General features: G+C 46.9%; 1 protein-coding gene across 4 annotated transcripts in view; it reads right to left on the bottom strand.

Annotated features, from left to right (window-relative positions):
• LOC108932871 (echinoderm microtubule-associated protein-like 6) overlaps positions 1 to 16,224 on the bottom strand; it is a 90,996-nt gene extending 74,772 nt beyond the window's left edge. For all 4 annotated transcript variants that reach the window (XM_018749553.2, XM_018749554.2, XM_018749555.2 and 1 more), the window contains exon 1: positions 14,973 to 16,224. In XM_018749553.2, coding sequence (XP_018605069.1) covers positions 14,973 to 15,169 — 197 coding nt within the window. In that variant the 5' untranslated portion in view covers positions 15,170 to 16,224. The remainder of the gene's footprint in view (positions 1 to 14,972) is intronic.
• Positions 16,225 to 16,652: the final 428 nt, after the last annotated feature.

Here is a 16,652-nt window from a genome sequence, read left to right as displayed (position 1 = left end):
CGGGGATCGAACCCATGTCCTCTGATAGCAGGACTACTCACTGTGCTGCCAAATAAAATCAAATAGAAAATCAAATACAAAAAAAAAAAAAAATCATTAACACTAAATATAATGTAGTTTAGAGGGGGCGCGGTGGTGCAGTGGATTGGACCGGGTCCTGCTCTCCGGTGGGTCTGGGGTTCAAGTCCTGCTTGGGGTGCCTTGCGGCAGACTGGCGTGCCGTCCTGGGTGTGCCCCCCTCCTCCTCCAGCCTTATGCCCTGTGCTGCCAGGTTAGGCTCTGGCTCCCCGTGACCCCGTATGGGACAAGGGGTTTCAGATGGTGTGTGTGTGTGTGTGTAATGTAGTTTGCATTTTGATAACCCAGATATTTCATCTTTATCACCAATTACAGGAAGGGAATGAAGGCCTGTGCATTGTATTGTGGGTAAAACAGGAGGCAAGGGAACCTACTTGTGCCAGAGGAGAGGGATGCCTAGAGCCAGCTGTAATCACACTGCTACTAAGTGCTGCTAGCTCTGATAGCCCTTCCAAAACGTGCTAACTAACTGTTCTGCTACTAAAAGAAAGTACAGCCATTAACAGCCTTCTCTTCTGGCACTGCTGCTAGCATCATCCCTCTGCTGTTATTCACATCTTTAATGTTCTCCTGTGTCACCAGTTCCCAAAAATAGTAAACACAGAGGCTGGAAAGCTACCGCAGGAGAAGAATGACAGTGTTCGTCAAAAGACAAAGCCTTCTCAAATACACAGCTGATTGGAACAAGAACGAGGAAGGGATGTGCGAGTTCCGCAGAATGGTTTGTTGTGCTCATGTCTAAACTGAAACGGCAGAGCAATGACACGCATGGCATAATTTTACAAGGAAAAAAGTCAAATGGCCACTTGTCACCAAGTGGTATGAAATGAGCAAATCTGGCTGCCTGCTGATGTTCCAGGCCAGGTGCTGCCACTGCTGGGACCACCAACAGGAGCAATCTGATCAACTCTTACACCAGCTCTGTAATGTTCTCCATGTTTAAAATTTATTTCACTATTGATGCACATTACTGCACTAGATCGAAACATGTACCGTACAAATTTTACGAAAACTCACAACCACACTAGTAAATAAGGTGAAGGATTGAAAGATAAGAAAAAAATGATTACTATGAATTTTCTCCTGAAAACATCATCCAGCCCAAAACGAGTGCACTGTTTAATGGGATCTTTAAATATCAACTTCCCAGCGGGCATAAGATAAATAGAACATAAACTGGGCTAGCGCATTTCTTCCCATGATGCTCCCATCTGCCTTAAGCCAAGCAGTGTGGCCACCCCCTCTCATGAGCTGGAGCTCTGACCCCTTCGTCTGATCTCATGCAAAATCAAAGCAGCATAATCAGAAAGGGATGCTCGTGGCCACGGTAATGTGGAATCCCAAGAAGGCTCCTGCTTCCACAAGGCCGGGCGAGTTTGCCTCAAGCTTTAATCCCACTCTCCCACCACCCCCCTGAGCTCTGTTCAGCCTTGGGGTCAGCCTGGGTTACTTTGTCCTCTGCCCCAGGCAAGGAATGGTGATGCAAAAAAACTTCATCTCTGCTGTTGCTGCAGGCAACACCAGTGATGCACATAGAGGAAGAAAGAAAAGTGAGATGGATTTTCTCTAGATCACGGGCACTCCTATGAACATGGTAATTCTCTCCCGTAGTGGGTGGGAACTATTCCAAATTAAAATGGAGACTAAAAGGAAATTGGAACGTGATTGAAAGATGCATTTATAAGTTATTCTCAACATACAGTTAATATTCTTCTTACCTCCTGCATCTATAAGTCAAGTTTAACAGATATGCTGCTTTTCCACAGTTTGATAAACTGCCTAAAATGGATCTAATGCTGGGTCCTTGAAACAACACCTTGTGACAAAGTTCCGAGAAGCTTAGATAAAAACTTCACTGTATTCTATTCCTTGCCATGTCACCCTTTATGCACAAACCAGAAATGTGAGGCACCCTGTTATTAATGAAAGTCCCAATCCATCAGTTTCCATCTTGATGCAGAAAATAGCAACAGCAAAGCCGGCAAAGTGATAAAATCCCTTAAGACAGGCTATGTTCATCAATCCTCACATTTCTCCAAAAACTGCCGTTTTGAGTTGTTACAAGGTATAATTGCACACCTGAACAGTATACATATCCGAAGGACAATCGGGTGATTGGTAGCTACTAGAAGCACTACTGATCAGTGGAAAACACTGGTCAGTTTCACCTTCCACATCCACATATTTCTGTGTCTTCAAGCTCATCCAGGTAGCAGAGAGCTGAGTTCAGCAACCCATGACAGGCACTCACTTCCAATTCAACCGGAGGTGGGAAGATGGTCCCTGTCAAAACAAACACTTAGTGCATAGCACAGGTGCCATTCCCGTAATTGAGATGTTCAACTGCTTACCGAGTGTTGTGAAACCCCTCCATCTCCCTGTAATAAGCGTAAATAAGCTGCTCCCTCCCTGCAGGAGGCTGGCAGAGAACGTGGGGTTGCCTGATTATATTGCCCTTCTTTTCCCTTTTACTTTCAATGGGTCCATAGACAGCAGCATGTTAACACACTGGCTCAGGCACACTGTGCAGTACCGCACCTGCTAAACGTAAACCTCAGCTCTGACCTGAGCGACTTTACAGAAATGCTAGGCGAAGAACACTCAATTCTCCATAAAACACATTGGCAGGCTATGCAGGTACTTCCTGATCCCTCAAGGCTAAGCACTAGGCCTTGGCTGGCACTGTCATGCCAGTTCTCTCCTGGTGGCAACAGAGCCCAATCCACTGTTCTCCACAACCCTCACCAACCGACTCCAGCCCTGTAATCTCACTCTTAAATAATTAGGACGGACGCCTCAATGCCATTGGCAGCCAGCTTCCTAGGGGCTACCACCATCTGCTCAGCCAAAAAAAAAAAAAAAAAAAAAATTTTAAAAGGATAGCGAAAAACCGTACATCTATTCTTAGCAGAAATCAAATCAGAGCATGCTAATAATAGCCAGAGGTGGCCTGGGAGAACCATACCAGCTTCACGGTAAGAAGTGCTAACCTAATTCATAAATACCTCAGCACTTGTTAAGGGGAAGATTAAAAAAGAATGGTTTTTTTTATAAGTACTTATTCCAATGCTTTTATATGCAACAAGGAGATTCCTTATTTTTCAAAACTGGCAAAATAAGGGCACATAATAACTGATATAATGTGATCATGCACATAGAGGTACTGTCTACCTACACCTGTTTAACTGCCTCCGTATATGAGAAAAGTAATCAAATTTCAGTGCAATAAAATTCAGAAGCATAAAATGGACCAAGGACTACTATTTCATCTCCATAACTGAGCATGGCAGGCTTAACATTATTTCAACTGTACATTTATTTCATTAAAGTTCATTGTGAAGGAAATTAAATGACTAGTAACTCATTTTTAAAGGCCAAAAATGACGACACATTGACCCTCTGTTTTCCATCTCCTACATTTATGGCTGCATGCAGGGAAAGCAGCTTCTCAAATATTGCTAGGAGACAAATATTTAGCTGCTATGAGCTGTACTTGGTCAACAAAAGGAGACTGGGACTGAGTGATGACTATACTGATGACTAAGGATGTCTGTAAAGGAGGATGAGAATCGATGGGATATTCGCCATTTGGAACAATTTGGCTTCAATAGCCTGTCAGTCACACAGACAACACACACTTTGAGAGCTATGAATTAGTTACACCCAGGGGCACAAAAGTGCAACCGCAGGAATATCAAATAGCTCGCTTGTCACCGTTTCCCTTTTATGTGGCTGCTAGTCAAACAGCAGTGATTTAATACACAGTTTGTTTCCCAGGGGATGAATGTCAGTCGTCCGACAACTGGGTGGCCATGAGAACCGATGTCGCCAAACCGAAACGTATAAAGAATGAGCTTAAGATCAGCACACAAATTTCTCCTACTTCACCGCTCCAGAACCAATATTAGCAATGCCACCACACGTGTTGTCTGTCAGCAAGGTTACCAGTCATCCATCTGGTTGAAAAGTAACTTTGCTGTGGATCTGGATAACTTCCACGCATTCTTTCCAATGACATTAGCACCAAACTATCCATCCCCACATGCCATTGGTTTCCATGATTTCTCCACAGTTGGTCCTTTGGGCTCCTTTTTCTTTAGCTTTCACTTCCTCTGTGTATAATTAATGTATAATCAATGGAGTACCCATCTGCACTGGGTTGGCTGTTCTTTCCAATTTTTTTGGAAGCAGCAAAGGCACTAATCCCCTCTCACCAGTGAGCCACTACCACATTTAATTTCCACATTCCCCATCTTTTGTCCCATACATTCATGGAATCGTCGACACGTCACCCATCGGAAGCTGCAATTGCAGCCTGAACACCTGCCGCTGGTCCGTGTGTGATGTCACTTGTTTCACTCGCAGAGTCTAGTCTCCTCTCCAGAGAGACCACAAGTGCCTAACTGCACTAAAGAGACAATAATTAATCATGAGCGAGACATCCACACAAGTGGAGAGTGATTTTAAACATTCTCCTACACCCTGAAACCTTTGGGAGACAAATGAAAGGCTACAACAAACACAATAAGCGAAGGTATTGATGCAAGAAATAAGCATTATTTTTATGTGACTTTTCGCAATGAAAAATTATCCAGCCTGCACGGCTTAAGTGTACTTAACCAAAAAGTGTCGTTGAAAACTTGGCTGAAATGTTTCACAGCTGCAGACAGTTTACAAATCAGCATATTAGAATGTTGAACTTTTTTTTAAAAAAAATTCTCAGAGCAGATTTAACTCCTTGTGCTAGAATGTGGAGACATAAAGCTAAAGAATAGAAGCACAACTGCAGCTCTGAACGAGATTCACTCACTCCCTTTAACTGCTTGTCTAGATAAGAGCTGTGGTGGGCCAGACCCTATCCCATAAACAGAGTACACCCTGGATAGAATGTCAGTTCATTGCAATGAACAAGATTTGAAAAAGCAAAAGTAATAAATTGCAACGGCAGCTTAAAACCACACGAATCTAAACAATGTAATTCTGGTATCACAACACTGAGACAGTGGGACTGTATGGCGTGGTCATTATTATTATTTATTCACTTACTTTCTCCAAAGCAACTTACAATGTTAGGTTTGTGCACTAAGCCGCTTAATGATGATTTACCTATTTATACGGCCGGGTGATTTTTCTAGAATCAATTCATGGTAAATACCTTGATCAAGGCTACTACACCAGGAGTGTGATTTAAAACCCTGGGTCCTTCTATTGCAAGGCAACAACCCTAACCACTATGGCACCTGCTGACCACATCATGGCATTTCCAAGCTGCCTGACAGTTGACTGTGAAAGCAATTGTGGGAGTGCTCCCCTCAGGCCACTCGTCACGCATGTGCTGGGAAGTTGCGTAATGACATTCCTGGGGTTCTTCCAAGAGGCAACATGTGAGGGGAAGTGGGAGGCCGGGGGCCAACAAGTCCACAATGAAACAGTGTCCATATCTGCCAGTGTCCTTAAAGGTGATTTATATGAGCTCTGTGCTGAAACAGCCAGCAGCTTCAGCAGTATGGAAGAGGGCTGAATTAATCCAATTGAACGAATAATTAGTTTAGTCAAATGCTTGAAGGCTCAGGTGGAAGACAGACTTGTACACGGCAGCCCTGCAGGACACGTTTTCATCTCGGCCCATTGCCATTAAAATATTTTACCTACTCGCCATCATCCTGGTGCTGTACTTGAAAATATACACACACATTAATTGTTTAGAACTAAACTTAAGAAAAACAAATGCATACAATAATACTGTATAACAACAATACTTTTTGAAGAAGGCAGCAGGCAGCATAGTACACAGAGCCACCACCGTTGGACTAAGAGGACACCCAGGTTTGAATCCAATGTCCCGTTGTGGTACCCTTATCCTGAAATGCTCCAGTAAAAACCACCCAGCTGTATAAATGGGTAAGTCTTTATCAGCAGCTTGGAAAAAAGCACCAGCTAAATGACAAGATGTAAATAAATTAAATATTATTTCAGACTTAATACCCATGTAAAACAAAACTGGAAAAAAATGCACTGGCTCATTGCTGCAAACAATAATCACACAGAAAAAAAAACCAGGCCAAGTCTGCAAACACTAAGCACATTTTCATCTAAATTAGGCTCTTATAATTTCAGACAAAATAATCACATTGATAAAATAGCATGCATGTGTCTATTGCGAAGACCCATAAATACAATGAAGAACATTTGAACTGCAGTCCAATACCTCTCCATAAACAGGACACTGGATTAATTCAAGTCATAAATCCATAATTCATAAAACACCTCCCCCTTTCTGTATCCACTTACTGTAGCGATTTGCCCATTACCAATGGAGTGCCCTGAAACTGAACACATACTGCAGCCGGTGGCCATGTGCTTCCACAGCTCAGCACGTGTGTATCGTACCTGCTCTTCTTTCAAGGGCCTGATAATTATTTTTCTGTTTGTGATATTTACGTAAACTGATTCACCAAAAAGGGTCACGCAGAGGCCCCTTCCGTAAACAGTTAACGACACATAAAAATGACTAAGCAAGTCAATGCAGGGAACTGTAATGAAAAAGAAAAAAAAAAAAAAAAAGATATTTTGCCAGCGTAGGTCCCACATGCAAAGAGCTCAAATTGATTCAGACCTGAATACAGCTGTTCTCTTAATTAATTTGTACATAATGTTGAAAAGTTTGCTGCAGCGATTGAAGGCACAGACATTTCCTATGGGCGCCAGTCTGGAAAGGCAGCAACAAAGGCGATAAAGGCCATTTACTATGCAAACAAACTCAAAATGTGAGGCATAACAGAAATATCCTGAACACATACACGTAATACACAGTGTCAAAAGTAACATTTTAATGCAGTATTCAGAAATTATTTGACTGTGATTATGTGTTTGGGCGAAGGCTTAGTGTACTTTCCACCTTGTCTTAGCAGGCCTCACACCTGCAGTCAAGAAAAACTTAATTCCCCTTTTTTGGGCATTTTTGGATGAAGGACGACGATAGGGGGTGTGATGGGTTTGCAGAAAACAGCACATATGGGAGCGTTAAGGTTCCCTCCCATAATTTTGTCTTTACAAAAAACTCCAACCAGACAAACTGTGCAGGGCCAGCAGGTTGCGTACTGATTTGGTGGGTCTAAAACTCATTTTACAATGAAAAGGCCCAAGTTTGAATCTGTGCTCCTTCTGCTCTAGCCCTGACTAAGGTACTTACTCTGAATCGATTGTTGTGAAATCGTGTAAATAATTTTAAGCAGCTTAGTGTAGGAACCTGACACTAAGTCCCCTTTGGAAAGAAGTCAGTAAATGAATAAATAATAATTAAAGATAGAAATCAGAAGCAAAAGTAATTAAGGTATTGTGTAGCTCCTCTGTTGTCAGTTAAAAGGGCAAGCGTTTCGCCATGGACACGCTGACACCGCATTCATGAACTTTTAGCATGTTTTCCTTCGACATTCTAACAGTGAGGAGCCCTCTGCGTTCAGGTCTATTGATCACGATGCATAATGAATTAAATGTCCTCGTTATCACTCTTTGATTATGGGCTTACTGGAGCTTCAGTGCTCCACCAAGACTGTACAAATGGGCAATTATTTTAAAAGGCAGCATGGGAGAACATTGGTGGGAGGGCGCAAAGAGCTGCACCGAACAGCAACAGAGCGCTGCATCCCAAAGCACACGGCGCTTTTCCACTGAGACTCTGGCCACTGGCGCTAACACACTAGAGTGCTCCACCCACACTCCTCCGCAGCGCACACCGCATTGATTTAATGCAGGTGACTCATGCAGCATCCTTATTTATTGATCAGTCGCTGGAATTCATGTGGCGCATGCGCTACGAGAACAACGAAGTGGGTCGCGAGGCTGTCTGGACGGCCAAGCCTCCCTAGATGCACGTCTCTGTCCATTAAACACAGACAGCTGCCTCGAACTCTGGGGTGTGTGCCACATCCTGGCAGCATCACCGCATTGCAAATTCTTCAAGTTTTGAGATGCGACCCAACTGAGAGATTTCACGAGGAGGGGAAAGCGTAGTATGCGCAGGATAAAGCACCCGGCAGCATCCTCGGATGGAGCGAAGCACAATTCCCCCCCCCCCCCCGCACATACACACACACGAGCAGGCCCGTCTGCCCCCCCCAAGGTTTGCCAGTGACGGATGAGCTTGCGGCCAGTTAGCGCCCCCCAGCATTGCCACAAATAGGACAGTCAAGGTCACGGTGCAGTTGGAGACAAAGCACCGAAGGAGGAAGGGCTGCTTCCACACAACGAGAGTCTAGAGAAGCCTCCAAAACACCAAACGCACCAGTGACACCTCCTCCGCTGCTGTGTCTTTTTGTGTTCCAGCTCAACTGGACGTGCGGTAAAGGAAGAGCCTGCTGCACGGATGAAAATCCACCCGGCTGATCTTAAATGAAGCGGCTTTTCCAGTGTGCCGAGGCGAGTCTGCTGCTCCGTTAGCAGGAAGGTAATTAAGCAATTAAGACTGGCGAATAAAAATATGCACGGTCATTAAAAAAAAAAAAAAATCTTTGCTTTAAATATTACAGTCTCAGGCTCTGAAAGCATCTGGGAGTCTGGCGGAAACTGCGGCTCGCTAGAGATAAAAGCAGGAGCGCTGGCAGCATCTCGGAATAATCTCATTTGTTAATTGCACGATGGAACTGGACCGATCAATCCGCACCGTGAATTTATGCGCCCGGGCCTTATCCCTCTCTGCGGGCCGCCACCCGGAAGTCACTGCCATCAGCTCTACAGTCCACATTTTTGGAGACCCATCTTCCTGCAGTTGTGAGGTGTAGAGGGGAGGGCACCAGAGAATGATGATGCCTGCCTGGTGCCCTTGGAAAGTGGAAGTTGGGCAGCTGCCAGCACTGAACATGGGCATGGTGGCTGCTTCTGCAGTGGGTGAGGGGGCAGCACCGCGTCGTACCCTGTCCCAAAGCCACCGTGCTTGCAGACACCCCCCTGCAGGTGCCACAGCTCGTTCTGAGAGCCTCCCCGACTCTCAGCGAACCGGCCAATATTGCACTGGTGAAGCCACAACATTCACATGATGTTTTGATCACTGATATGAAAACGACATTCATTATCAACACAACTTGTCTCTGCAGAAATACTCCTGGAAACAGCAAAAAAGGCCTTTGAATGGAAAGTTTTTTCCAGCTACATGAAGTACCTACACATTTAGATTGTACAGGATATACAATTACATGAAAAATAGCATCCATTATTATATTAGTTTTATATATTATGTGAAACTGCTGGCAACATAATCTGCTATTTATTTGTGCCCACTTATTACATTATAATCAATCGTGTAATTTCTCAAACACTTAAAATAATCTTGAAAACCAGTTATTTAACAGCAATACGTGTTGTTACATGGATTACTGTCAATGAACAGGTCTTTTAATAAACTAAATCCGATCAACTTTAATAAAATACATTGTGATATTATGAAAACTAACTTTGCAGGAGAATATTTTCATACAATACAAGTTTCATGCAATAACTGCCTCCCCATGCGCCACAGCCCTGGTGTGCTAAGAAAGACACCCCTTTAGGAAGATCCATTAGTATGTATTTAAACTCCCTCTCATAATTTCAGGGGTGACCACCTCCATAACGTCCTGAGATTTTCCCTGCTTGATAAAGACGGACGAGAAGGTAAATAACTCAGCTACAAATATGATGCACAGATTAATCTCCATCTGCAGGCCTGTCTGCCCCTTTTCCCTCTTGTGCCGAGCAGTACGGCTATTTTCTGCGTGGCATCAAATTGTGGCACCGCTGTGGCTGCTGTATATTTGTCATTTTGTTATTCTTTGAAATGCATCCGTGCAGCAGGTGGCCAGTTATTCACGATTGCTGCACGGCAGCTGTGTCTCTGTGGTCAAGGCATCCAGAACTGCGGATTCATTGAGCAGAAGCTATGGAAGGAGACCTCCTCAGTAACAAGGGTCTGGTGCCTCGCATCTAGAACCCCTGACGGTGAGTGAAGCACAGACCACGCTGCCCCCATTCCACCAGAAGGTAATTACAGCCGAGGCCAAATTGGAGAAGGAAACTGCCTCCCTTGACTCCTGTCCTCCGAGAATGTGACAAGTGTAACCTCCAGACTGATGATCTTCGCGATCCCCCTCTCCCCCGCCGTCTGGGCATTCCCTCCAACTCGACAGCTCCACCTGAGTGGGTTCATATGATCTGCATTCTCGCCGTGGCCCTCATCCCTTTGCCCTCCCTGGATTATCACGCTACAGTGTAATGTTACCAACATATTTTAGCAGCATTATGCCGGAACTCGGACATCACCTACGAGTAGAAGAGCAGCACATATCAGTGTGGGATTCTGATCAAATGTGATTGTTGATTTGAGTCCAGGCACGGACCCTGTTGCAGAACCTGTGAGTAAAGTGGTAAACCTCAACTGTCTCAATTTATACCCTTCTGTCTTTCATAGTTAAAGTGTAAATGGGGTGCGGTGGCGCAGTGGGTTGGACCGCAGTCCTGCTCTCCGGTGGGTCTGGGGTTCAAGTCCCGCTTGGGGTGCCTTGCGACGGACTGGCGTCCCATCCTGGGTGTGTCCCCTCCCCCTCTGGCCTTACGCCCTGTGTTGCCGGGTAGGCTCCGGTTCCCCGTGACCCCGTAAGGGACAAGCGGTTCTGAAAATGTGTGTGTGTGTGTGTGTGTGTGATTAGCCATGTAACTTTTTCATACCTGGTAACCAACTAGAGTAAAATAAGCAAGAAATCAACCAGCAACCAAAAATTGAAACCTGAAGACAGTGACTGGTCTCCAGCCCCCCTACCTCTCCCTCTCTAAGGGTGGTGATCACATTGCGATGCCACAGCAGATTGTTCTCTTTTTACGTACTAAGTACCATTGAGTAGGGGCACATCTCAAGCCAAGTGTAACTTCTTTCCTAAGGTGATGGCTAGCAACAAGTTCTCCTGGACCGTCTTCTAATTGCAGATGAAAAACGATGGCATCGTTGATGGAGCAAATGTCTACTTGAACCTGAAAGTAATGCGCTCAGTGAAACTTTTCTATCCATTTAAAGATCCTGACGTTTAGCATTCAATTAAATGGTTCATATCTCAACGCAACCAGAAGCAAACACTCTGATGAACTGATGATAATGGACTGTTGGCAAGAACCGCACAAAGCACAGAATCCAAAGGATGAGGCCACAGGACACCCAACAGATCCCTCCATAATGAAGGAGCCCCTTCAGCTGCTTTTTAGTTTAGCGTTATACTTACATAGCAACTAGCGATAACCACTTTTTCTTCATAACCAAAGCAATGGCAGCAAGACCAAATGTCTAACAAACCATGGAAATGAAGAGCAAGCAGAACCCATGAGCACCCTAAAACACACACACACACACACACACACACACGTCCCAAGCGGGGTCGTGGCGAACCAGAGCCTAACCCAGCAACACAGGGCACAATGCTAGAGGGAGGGGACACACCCTGGACGGGACGTCAGCTCATTGCACGGCACCCCAAGCAGGACTTGAACCCCAGACCCACCAGAGAGCAGGCCCCGGCTAAACCTGCTGCGCCACCACGCCCCTCCCCTGCAACACAGCAGAGTCTAATCCAAAGGCCATACACTCGCTGGTGTGCACTGTCAATGGGAGAGTGAAAGTGAGATGTTTACTCCATCAGCCCGCATAATCATCAGACCCCTGTTCGTGCGGGAATTCTTCCAATTAATATCTTCAAGCTCTTCCCAAAGATGGCAACAATCCATCAACATAAGCACAATGAAAATTTCCAACTGAGAGTGTATGCCGGACTAAAGGGAAAACGAATGAGCCGAAAAGTAAGTTGTACAGTTTTTTTCTACCCCAATTATGGTTGTGTTCTCAAGTCGAGATACAACAGGATCAGCTGAACTCGACCAACAGTATATAAATAACCGCTGAAAGGACGTAAAATAATGCCCAATTGTTTAAATATGAGGCTCATTATAAACTGTTCCTTAGTACTAAGAAATGGGGCAAACTTGCAGGTTCAAGTTGGTAACAGATTACATGAGGAAAAACCCTTCGTGTTTAACCTTATACACACAGTTTACCACAGACGGAGGAAACCATAGCAACACGGCACCAGGCGGGTACAGGGCAATCAGATCATTGATTTCACAAGAGAAATTGTCTCAGTTCATCAGACAGACACCATGTTGCCAGCACCCAGCCATCATCACTGCTTTCTTTGCTTTTTAAGCCCTCGTGTAAATGGCTTGGTGATGACACCTGTGCCTCAATGACAAGTGAGCAGGTCAGACAGAAGTCATCAGAAATAAACCCTGAAGTTGGTCCAAGCAGATGAGCGGAACGAGCCACTGGTCCCAGGTCTGAACTGGGAGGGCCAGAGAGGTGGGGTGAATGGGACTGCGCTGGGCTCTGGAAACTACATCGCTGGCCAACTGAAACTTGACCATTGCAGCGTAACAGAGACCGGGGCATGCGCCTCTGGTGAACCTCACAGCGTTAGCTGGAACAAGACTGAAAACATTGTTAGTCTTATTAAGATCGGCAGGTGGCATAGTGGCGAGAGCCACCTCCTCCCAGTCAAAGGATCTGAGTTTGAATCTCTGATCCTGTTGTAGTAACCCTGATCAAGGTACCAGAACGGTACTGCTACAGCAGTGTAAGTGGGTAACTCATTGTACGTTGCTTAGTGTATAAACCTGACATTCTAAGGTTTGGAGAAAAACATGAGCTGAATGAATTAATAATAGAGCTGAATGTTTGTTCTGTGTACAGATTTCTGATGAATGTGCTACAGCAAAGGACGGAGAATGTGTGGCGCCCTTGCTTGGATACACCCAAATACCATCAATGTCTTAACCCACAGGATCCATATTAAATGGGGGAAAAAAATTAAGAAATAAAAAGAAGCCCATATGATGACTTCTAGAACGTACACTCACCAAGACACCTTTTGCATCAACCCTGTTACCAGGGCTGTTCACAACAGCTCCCCCCCCGCAACATCTCACCACGGAGACAGGTAAGGCATCGAAAAGCACCCGTAAATACAGCGTTGTCACAGCCACCTGGCTGCAGAGCGGACAGACGGACTGCCGCACACACACTGGGGGTGTGAACTCCACCTCACTCCCCGTTTGGAGGCGGGGGCCTCCTCCGTCAGCCGGTGACGACGACTCAGACGATGTGAGCGTGCAGCGGTTCATTTGTAACAGCTCTGCCTTGAGACATGAATTTTGAAGTGAAGCAACTAAGAGCAAAATTTTACACCACAGTGCACACATCTCACACACTCACATCACTTGTCATGGACACTCCCAACAAGTGTGCAGGTAGGATGTGTTGTAAAAAAATAAAGAGATAATAAAATGACTACAGTGAAAAGAGCAATGAACGGTGTAGGCGAAAACAGATACCTGGATAAATTACAGAATATAGGTGGCTGCATTTTTGCCACTAGACCAATAAAGACGAAAGACGACATTCTTCTCATTTGTGCTTTGGACTTTGTGTGACATTAAATATTAATAAAAGCACTGCTAATAAATGTTTGAAAGTAAATACTAATAACCACTCATTCTCAGAAATGTGAGGACATCTTTACATCTGAAGAACTGATACACCTGCTGACAACACAGAAGAATGAGGAAACTTGTCTTTCAAGGAGGAAGAACTCAAGAGCACTTTTAAAAACTATGGCAAACATTTCTGCAGTTCAGGGTCATAGTGGTCCGGAGCCTATCTTATAAGCAGAGGATATGAGTCAGGGTACACCCTGGAAGGGACACCAGTCCATCACACGGTAATCACACTCACTCACTCACAATGGGCAATTCAGAGTCACTGATGGCAGGAAACCTGTGGGAGGAAACTAGAGCACCTGGAGGAAACCTACACAAACATGGGGAGAACATGCAAACGCCACTGTAGGAGACATTAACTTAAAATACTAAGCATCAGACCTCAAATTGTGGGTATTTTTATTTCAGGTAATACAGACAGTGCCGCCCCTCTGAGAAGACACGGTGAAAAGACCACTCGTGAAAACAAGTACTCGGCCATTTATCATTCACTTCAAAAGCATTTCGCCCTATTGACCTGCTGACCTCCATCTGGACAGTTATTTGCGTCCAATTTAATGTGCTGCTGTTTCATAAGAGTCCACAAAAAGGGCTTTTCATCACATTTGGCTAAAAACAGTCGTCGTAAAGAGGTGAGAGTCACTTTGTACTCAGTCCCCCACCTAACCTCAGGTGACTGGCTGGGGGCGGGGGCCTCGATGGGCACCTCACAGGGAAAACGTACCGCGTTTCTTCCTGCAGCAGCAGGGTGTTCGAGAAGCGCCGAGAGGAGCACACATGAAGCAGGGCGACACCTAGTCAGAAACTTCACAGTTTACAGCCTGTGTACTTATTGTCCTGTGTATATACCGTTCTGTATATCACTATCGTCCTGCACTCGTCTCACACTATTATGCATTTGCACCTAGTCTTGCGTAGGGGGGCGCGGCGGTGCAGCGGGCTTAACTGGGTCCCGCTCTCTGGTGGGTCTCGGGTTCGAGTCTTGCTTGGGGTGCCTTACGACGGACTGGCGTCCCATCCTGGGTGTGTCCCCTCCCCCCGCCGGCCTTGCGCCCTGTGCTGCCGGGTTAGGCTCCGGTTCGCCGCGACCCACTCGGGACAAGCGGTTTCAGCCAGTGTGTGTGTGCAGTCTTGTGTACCGTTTATGTTGCACCGCACGGTCCCGGAGAAACAACATTTCGTTCCACTGTATACGAGCTATGAAACTTCACCCGACGATGTCGCGGTGTCCTGGGCAGAACTTCTGAGTGCCTTGGCTTGGAAAGAACAGGACATCACAGCAGCATGAAAACTCACCTGATGCGGGTGTCACCGGTGGGAAAACTCACCTGATGATGTCATCGTTGTGTCCCAAGTAGAACTTCTGGGTGTGCTCCCTGGTGTTGTACACCACTCCGACCCCGGCCACGAAGTAGACCACCTCCTTGCCGGCGGTGTAGTACAGGTTGTTGCGGCACTGGTGTCCCCTGTAGCCGTAGATCCACTCGAGCCTCAGCTGGCAGCGGGGAGCAGTTCGGTCCGCCATGCTATTTATTTCACCTTTTTTTTTTTTTTTTTGACCCCCCCCTTTTGTTTATTTGTTTTAAATATTCAACCAGTGTTTCGTACCGCAACTTCACAGGTGACGTTCGTTCCCTAAACTAAGCGAGCGCACCTCAGTTACTCCCTCTGTGTAACACACACACAGTGAGTGTTCATGGGACGAGCGCGCGACAAGAGCGAGCCAGACCAGAACGCGCAGGATGACGGGTTCGGACGGTGCGCGTGTGGTTTTGACGAGAATTTGCCCGCCAGTCTGAAGCAGTTTCCTCCGGTTATGGATTATGTGGAGCTCCGGCTCCCGGGACGAACTCCTTCTTCTTCTTCCCCGAAAACGTGGACCCTCCGAGCGGCCGAGAGACGCGCCCCTGCCCGCCGCCGCGCGCCGGACAGCATCCTCACGGCGCGGGCATGATTTTCAACACGGAGCACCACCGGCGGGAGGCGGAGGCGCGAGCGGAGCTCCGCGAGCCGCCGGGACCGCGAGAGCGCTAATCCGCGCGCTAATCCGCCGCTTCGCCGGCGGACGCACTCGGCGACTCGCTGCGCCCGCTCGTCTGCGTTTTACACCTTTTGTTTGTGTTCTGTTTTGTTTGTACCTGTTTTCACACACGACACGAGCCGAGCAGCTAGGAAAGAGGCCGGCGTACACACAGCTCCGAAGTCGTTCGTGAAGCCGAGCCCGTCCTGAGCGCTACTGGTGCCTGACTGCCTCAGCCGCCGCTGCTGCCTGTCCTCGCGCCTGCGAACACGCCCCGCGACGCCCGTGCGCTGTCAACCTCATAGCGCCCAAGGCGAAGGACCCTCCGCGCGCGCCGCCCCTCCTCCGCGAGCCGCACGTGAGACGGACGGACTGCCGGAACCGGAGCCACTCCGAACGGTGAAATCCACCTCAGGACGCGCGACAACAACGGCCGGTGCCGGCAGAGAGAGACAGATGCGAATAAGACAACGGAATGGCGGGGGGGGGGTGGTCGTCGCTGAATTGCTGATCTGTGAGACGCGGCAGTGAGCAGTGAGGCGGCGCTTTGCGGGGCTTCCGCTCCCGCTCTCAGCGCGCTACCTTCCGGATCAAGTGGTCCGTTTTCCAGGCGATGCCGGCGCTTAGTTACCGCGACGCCTCGAGGGACGCCCCCCGCCACCGACGAAGCGTTTAAGATCGCCGCGCGCGGTGGCACATGGGAATTGGTGTTCGAATTCCTAATTCCCTGCAACCCCGAACACGCCGTGCGCGTGGCAAACGTACGCACTAAAAAACTACAACTACCAGAACCCAAAAGGCATGCGCTGTCCAAGGTCCGTAGCCAGAGCGAGCGAAGAAGCGACTAGATTTTCGGTGGTTTGTGTTAATATGGATGTTGGCAGTGCTCGGCAAGGGTGAGCGGCGATATGTGTGATCAGAGGCACAACGCAGCAGCACACGGGGTTGTGCTTTTGTGCCCTTTAAATGTCGGATCATCGTATATGAC

Source organism: Scleropages formosus, chromosome 4 (assembly GCF_900964775.1).
Source record: "Scleropages formosus chromosome 4, fSclFor1.1, whole genome shotgun sequence".
Classification (NCBI taxonomy): Eukaryota; Metazoa; Chordata; class Actinopteri; order Osteoglossiformes; family Osteoglossidae; genus Scleropages; species Scleropages formosus.
The sequence above is the reverse complement of the archived record's forward strand: the minus strand, read 5'-3'. Positions and strand labels throughout refer to the sequence as shown.